The sequence below is a fragment of the Mus pahari genome, chromosome 10, assembly GCF_900095145.1.
Source record: "Mus pahari chromosome 10, PAHARI_EIJ_v1.1, whole genome shotgun sequence".
NCBI classification, from domain to species: domain Eukaryota; kingdom Metazoa; phylum Chordata; class Mammalia; order Rodentia; family Muridae; genus Mus; species Mus pahari.
In genome coordinates, this window is record NC_034599.1 from 51,866,158 (window position 1) to 51,873,626 (window position 7,469).

The window sequence follows — 7,469 nt, forward strand, 5'->3', positions numbered from 1 at the left end:
TTCCCTTCCCTTCCCTTCCCTTCCCTTCCCTTCCTTTCCTCCTTCCTTCCTTGCTTTTTTTTTTTTTTGGAAACAGGGTTTCTGTATATATTCCTAGCTGTCTCGGAACTCACTCTGTAGACCAGGCCAGTCTCAAACTCACAGAGATCTGCCTGCCTCTGACTCCTGAGTGCTGGGACTTAAGGTGTGCACCACCATGCCTGGCCCCAAATTATTTTATGATTTTATGTGTAAAGGTGATTTGCCTGCCTTTATGACTTTACCACTTGAGTGCATGGTGCCCACAGAGACCAGAAAAAAAGTGTCAGATCTCCTCAAATTGGTTGGGAACCACCATGTGGAATCAAAGCCAGGTCCTCTGGAAGAGTAGCCAGTGCTCTTAATCTCTGAAACATCTCTCCAGCCCCAGAGCCACTACTCTTGATTGATGAGTTTATCTTTTAAGGCAACATATTTTAATGATATAATGGTAAGACAAGGAGTTTAATAGTTATCCAGGTTTGACGTTTGTTTGTGGGTTTAATAATTGCTAGTGTAAGGACTAGAGGTGTGACTCAGCATACAGAACTTGCTTAGCATGTGTAAAGTCCTAAGTTCAGTCCCTAGCACTATTAAAAACAGTAATATAATTATTAGGATAATAGCCTCACTTGCCATTTTTTTATTTGCAAATGGCACTAATAAGCTAGGAGAGGTAATATATCCTTGTAATCATAGCACACAGGAGGCTGAGGAAGCAGGAAATCAAGATTGGCATTAGCCTGGACAACATAGTAATAGCGTGAGATCCTATCTCTAAAGGATAATATCAAGAGTTACTGTAAGAAACATATACGCATGCAGCTCCTCATAGCTTTATCCTTATGGTAAGACACTTAGTAAATTATGCCTGCTATAAAATGCTGTGTGTGTGTGTGTGTGTGTGTGTGTGTGTGTGTGTGTAGTAGTAGTAGTAGTAGTAGTAGTAGTAGTAGTAGTAGCAGCAGCAGCAGTGGCAGCGGCAGTAGCAACAGTAGTAGTAATTGAGCCCAGAGTGTCATGCTTATTTAGCACTGAGCTGTATCTATGTTGTGTGACAAAACTTTTCTTGGGGAGACACTATACCCATATAATCGCCCCAGATAGGGAGCCCATGGCAAATCAAAGTAAGATATCACCAACATCCAACATGGTGAAGCAGTGGTTCTGTTGAGGTTACTTAGAAGAATATAGGTGAGGGGTTGCACGTTAGAAATGACTGGAAGACAGCTGCATCATGAAAGCCCACCTAGCATGGGAAACAACTCACAAGAGCTGGGAAATCTGAGCAGCCACAAGTAGCTCCACAGGCTGGAGAATGTCCTTTCCAAGTGACCCTGGTCCAAACAGGTTCCAGGCATCTGGGGTGGTTTCAATTTCTTCCAGGCAGCTGGCTGTTCTCAAAGCTACCTTTGCAGTTCTGTTCTGATGGGATGTTCAGCTTTATTGTTTACTTTCACAGGGCAGGGTTTCAGTGAATCTAGTCAACCTCAGAGACTTCCTAAAGCTATTTTAAGTTGTCTATCTTCCTGTATAAGGAATTTCCCTGCAGGGTGAACGGAATGTTTCAATCTTGAGGAAACTGTTACATAACAACCTATTGGAGACAGGGTCTCACTGTGGTGCAGGCTGGCCTGAGACTTGCCAGTAAATCAATCTAGCCTAGATTTCTGCGAGTAGGAACTAGGACTTGGGGAAACATAGCCATCTGGGCTTTTCAGAGTTCTGGAAGTGGGGTCCAAGGATTTTTTTCCTATTCCCTACCTCTTTTTTTAAAGATAGGGTTCATAGCTTAGGTTGACCTTGAAACGTGAAACTTAGTTATTCCCCTGCCTCAGTTTCCTGAGTGCTGGGAAGGAAAACTTACTTGATAAAGCTTTTCAATCATTAGAGCCAGTATCATTTGAAATGTACTAACTCAACCGGGCTTGGTGGCACATGCCTTTAATCCCAGCACTCGGGAGGCAAGAGGCAGGCAGATTTCTGAGTTCGAGGCCAGCCTGGTCTACAAAGTGAGTTCCAGGACAGCCAGGGCTATACAGAGAAACCCTGTCTCAAAAAACCAAAAAAAAAAAAAAAAAAAAAAAAAAAAAAAAAAAAAAAAAAAAAAAAAGAAAGAAAGAAAGAAAGAAATGTACTAACTCTTTGTTCTAATTTATATTTCAGTTTAAGTTTGTGGGGCTAAAGAATTTCCCGTGTACCCCTGAGAGCCTGTGTAAGGTGCTGTCTATGGATTTTCCTTTTGAGGTAACCAAACCATTATCTATTACTCTGAATGATTGAAGGATACAAGGAGACTTGTGTACATGCAGTCTTAAAAGAACCTCTGACTTTTCTGTATCTTAGCATGAAAACAGGGCTAAAGATTAATTTTACAGAAGTGATGTAGCTGCTGCCCTCCAGAGCCTCAACTTTGTTTCTACTAAATAAGTCAGAACACCAGAATTGCATAGTTCCCCAGCATCCCCTGAAAAACTGAGGCCCAGAGAAGAGCAAAGACTTCCTTTATCCTAGATCATCACTGTGTGACTTGTTTGCCATAAGCACAAGAATCAGGCTCCTTGTTTGGCTGCCATGGCTGGATGTAACAATGCCAGGCACATGGGCACATGTGGTTGACTGAACCTCTGGTTCTCTTTCGGTTCCAGTGATAACAGTGTTCACTAGTGTGTGGCACAGTGGTAGGGCCGACTCATTTATTTTGTCCATACTTGTTATGTATGAAAATCTCCTGTTCCCAGGAACTCCTGAGTCTGAGATAGTCTTATCTTCCTCAGAACCTCTCTCTTAACGGGTTGCTTTGCCCATCATCCCTTTAAAAATTCTGCCTAGTCACAGTCAAGCTTTTGCTTGAAGTATATTTAATTTTGTAAAGGATAACAGCTTCCTGGATAAGGAAATAGCAAAGACTAAGTTGCTTCATTTCTGGGAGTCAATTAAGAAGGTGGTAAGAACACTGTCTTTATTTATAACCCTTATATCCCAGTGGCAAGAAATGCTTTTTAGGGGTGAGTCACTGAATCACAGAAGAGAAAGTATGGGGCTGTAGGAGGTTTTCCCGTTTAGAAAAACCGAGTTTCCCAGAATACGGCTCCAAACAGTCTGGGTGCGGGGTGGAGTTGGGTGGGGGTGGGAGTGGGAGTGGTTTGTTAGGCAGCAGCGGTAGCTTGGGAAGCAGGGCCTCTGAAGAGGACTGTCCTGTGCTCAGTCTGGTGCCCTGGTGGGGATGTCTGTATCGCTTAGTTTCATCCCATATGAGGAACTCAGCCTCTGAGACTTTAGGTAGAAAGTGTCCAGAACGTGGGGGTAGAGGGCGAGGGCTCAGGCTAAATTCCTGCTTAATGCTTTTTTGTCTTTATGGTGTGCTTAAAACTTTGTATGGCAAGAAACACCATCTCTCAAGTCCCCTCTGCATGGGTCAGAAAGGAAATGAACAAGTAGGAAAGAATCCTGTCACAGAGCAGGGCAAGGGTGTTATTAGATCTTCTCTCCCCAACCCTTTCTTCTGTTGGATAAGGTGTCACTATACAGCTCAGTCTGCTTGACCTTGAGATCATCCCTGTTTCTGAAGAGTCCCACCATTTCTAGCCCTAGCGCTTTCTTTGTTTGAAGAAACTGCATGTGATATACAAGAAGTCTTTTTTCCACTGGCAGTGGCTCAGAATAAAAAAGGAGAAACCAGCTGGGCATGGTTGCACCTCCTTTAATCTCAGCACTCAGAAGGCAGAGGCTGGTGGATCTCTGTGATGTTAAGGCCAGCTTGGTCTACATGGCAGGGCAGACAAGCTACATAATAAATAGATCTAGCTTCCCACCCACCCAAATAAGTAAATAAATAAATAAATAAACAAATGAATGAATGAATGTCTACAAGAGCTGCTTCTGTATAACTGTCTTAGAAATATGTGGCCCAAAGTCATTATGATTCCTGATTTCTCTCCTATAGGTAGATGGACTGCTCTTCTACCATAAACAGACCCACTATAGCCCTGGGAGTACTCCTTTGGTGGGTTGGCTGCGCCCCTACATGGTGTCAGATATTCTAGGTGTAGCTGTTCCAGCTGGTCCACTGACTACCAAGCCAGAATATGCTGGGCACCAGCTCCAACAGATTATTGAGCACAAGAGGAGCCAGGAAGACACAAAGGAGAAACTCACACACAAGGCTTCTGAGAATGGCCACTATGAGCTGGAGCACCTGTCTACTCCCAAGTTAAGGAGTCCTCCCCACAGCTCTGAGAGCCTCATGGACAACTAAACTGGACAACCCACAAAAGACTGGGGCAGAGGACAGTGATGATAACCATTGGTGACCTTATTTCAGAGCATTCTTTCCAAACCCACGCTGCCAAAAACAGGTTGCCCCCTCTCTGGAATGTTGGCTCAGAATGTTGTGGGTAGGTCTCTTTTGGATGGAGTTGGAATCCAGGTATATATGAACATGTCTTGCTGTGTTAAGTATATCCTAGGTCCACAGTGTAAATATATGTGATTCTTTAGAAAAAGGTTGCTTGTGGTTATTGGGGTTTAGACATTTCTCCCACCTTCCCCAACTCCCTAGGCCGCCTATAGCGTGACTGTGGAGATGCTGGCCTGTTTCACCCCCTCCAGCACTCAGCATTCTGCTGGGTTTCCATTGCTGCTATTGGCAATGCCATTTTCTGAAAGGTCTTACCAGGAACTGCAGTTCTTGGTATTTGAATATGTTCCTTCTTCTGAGAAAACAAGTGTGATTTTTCTACTGTTTAGACCTCTCCAGAGATAAAATGCTAATGGGGTTCATTTACTTTATGAAACATTAGAGCCCCTATCAGGAGATAAACTTTGTGCTAGGTCTCTGAGATGTAGGTTATAGAGGCAGACAAGTCCTTGAGGGGTGTACCATCCAGCGAGAAAATAAACCCCAAGAACTCAGCCCAGAGTTTAGGGACAAAGGAAAAGCAGATTTCACAGAGGAGGATATAGCTGGGCTGAGGCCCTGGGGAGGGGCCTAGTGTACTGTGCAAACCAGGAAGAAAGCAGGTCCTCAAAGAGTTACATGATAGATAGCAGCATTCCCAAGAGCAGGGTGGGACTTTCTGAAATCAAGTAGGTTCAACATGGCTCTGGTATAAAAATAGGAGTGGAGAGTTAGGGGGAGGATGCTGGAAGACAGAGGGAGATTTTGTCTTAGTGAGAGGAAATTAAGAAGCGCTGTGCTGCAGACTAACTCCTTTTTGGGGTCTCCTGTCTGCGTGGAACGGGTCTCTGGTGACAAATGCGCATGGAGTCGGATGGTGATTGACACATAGACCCGACAAGAAGAGAGAGAGAGAGAGAGAGAGAGAGAGAGAGAGAGAGAGAGAGAGAGAGAAGAATCTGAGTGTATTTTTCTAAATTGAGCATCAAACTTTTATACAGGAGAACAAACAAGAAAAACCGGGCAGGACACATCCGCAGAGTTACAGCAACACAAAACAAAGGATTGCATACAACAAAAGATGGTGAGGACCAGTCCGCTTAAGAAGGAAGCCAGGTAGCCAGGCGTGGTGGTGCATCCTTTAATCCCAACATTCGTGAGTCAGAGGCAGGCAGATTTCTGAGTTCGAAGCCAGCCTGGTCTACAAAGTGAGTTCCAGGACAGCCAGGGTTATATAGAGAAACCCTGTCTGATGTAAAGCTAGTCAGTTGTTAACCCCTAGTACCAGGGGTTCCCAGTAAATGCTTTATTATGCTATTCCTTTGGGCCTAGTGAAAAAACCTGTTTCAGGGGGATTCCCTAAACCTGCTATGTATTCCCTGTCCTTAGTAATCACTCTGCAGACTAGCCCTAGCTCTGTTCTTTGCAATGCCTAATTAGTTCCACAGGTCTCTACTAGAAGTAAATTTGAATATTAATGAATAGGTAACCTTTTCACTGAATCCTACTGAATTCTGAGCTCCTCAGCTCTAAGGATATTTTAGGATGTTGGAACACTGGTGGAGGCTCACCTATGATAAAATTCAATCTTTAAAGGCACTTATAATACTGAAAGAGAGCATACACCATACTAACGTGCAGATAGGGTTTGAGTATATGGGTTATGAGAACGCCAAGGCTCCAGGAGGCTGAGCTTCCTTGAAATTCTGCCTCATGAGTGCTTCCAAGCCTCTTGCCTGGCAAGCAGACTTCACTGGAGTGGGCGTGGCAGCGCTGGGGTGAGATCTATAAACCAAAGCTCTTCATCAGCTATGAAAATGAAAGATGGTGTTTAAAATTAACCAGTTAGTTTTCACTCTGTTCAGAAAGGATATTTCAGAACCTGAGGTGGCCTCAGTCTGCAACCCACTCCGATTTCCACATTCCCAGTGTTGGGTTCAGTGTGGAACCAGTGTGGAAGCCGAGAAAAGTCACTTCAGATAGGGAAGCTTAGAAATGAAAGCTTTATTGTCTGAGCACTCTGGGCGGCACCCGGTTCAGGATCTGAACCGCATCCCTGAAGGGAGTGTGAACAATTTTAAAGGATGGGGACACAAAGCATGGGGGTAGCTGCGGTGTTACCCAATTGTATTTGGGCATTATGAGTTAAACAAGGGAGCACTTGCTGGAGACTGGGCTGCATCCAGGGCACCTGGCTTCAAGACCCTTAATTTATTCTCCTAAACATCAGGTCCAGAGCTCAGAGTGATGAGAAAACAAAGGAGTGGGTCAGCTGCACATAAGTAGGGCATAACAGGCAATTGGTTATATATTTTTACAATTTTTGCACCTTGGTTTAGGTAACAGCAATTTCTATATTCTTTACTGGTTAACAGACAGTTAAGAAAACACTTGGGGGCTGGTGAGATGGCTTAGTGGTTAAGAGCACTGACTGCTCTTCTAGAGGTCCTGAGTTCAATTCCCAGCACCCACATGGTGGCTCACAACCATCTGTAATGGGATCTGATGCCCTCTTCTGGTGTGTCAGAGGACAGCTACAGTGTACTCATATATAAAATAAATAAAAGTAAACCTAAAAAAGGAAGAAAGAAAAAGAAAGAAAGGAAGAAAGAAAGAAAGAAAGAAAGAAAGAAAGAAAGAAAGAAAGAAAGAAAGAAAAAGAAAACACTTGGAGGGCTAGAGAGATGGCTGAGCAGTTAAAGAGCACTGGCTGCTCTGAGGTCCTGAGTTCAATTCCCAGCAACCACATGGTGGCTCACAACTATGTATAATGGAATCTGATGTCCTCTTCTGGTATGCATATGTATATGCAGATAGAGCACTCAGACATTAAATAGATAGATAGATAGATAGATAGATAGATAGATCTTTAATCTTTTTAAAAAGAAAAAAGTAAGCCAGGCAGTGGTGACACATGCCTTTAATCCTAGCACTTGGGAGGCAGAGGCAGGCAGATCTCTGAGTTCGAGGCCAGCCTGGTCTACAGAGTGAGTTCCAGGACAGCCAGGGCTATACAGAGAAACCCTGTCTCAAAAAAAAAAACAAACCAAAA

The 7,469-nt window shown here is 43.8% G+C and overlaps 1 protein-coding gene across 2 annotated transcripts in view; it reads left to right on the forward strand.

Annotated features, from left to right (window-relative positions):
- Window positions 1–4,523, forward strand: part of Snupn (snurportin 1) — a 32,479-nt gene extending 27,956 nt beyond the window's left edge. Inside the window, exons 8-9 of one of the 2 annotated variants that reach the window (XM_021207097.1) lie at window positions 2,185–2,265; window positions 3,965–4,523. In XM_021207097.1, coding sequence (XP_021062756.1) covers window positions 2,185–2,265; window positions 3,965–4,276 — 393 coding nt within the window. In that variant the 3' untranslated portion in view covers window positions 4,277–4,523. The remainder of the gene's footprint in view (window positions 1–2,184; window positions 2,266–3,964) is intronic. The other variant, XM_029543320.1, reaches the window with a different exon arrangement.
- The last annotated feature ends 2,946 nt before the right edge of the window (window positions 4,524–7,469 follow it).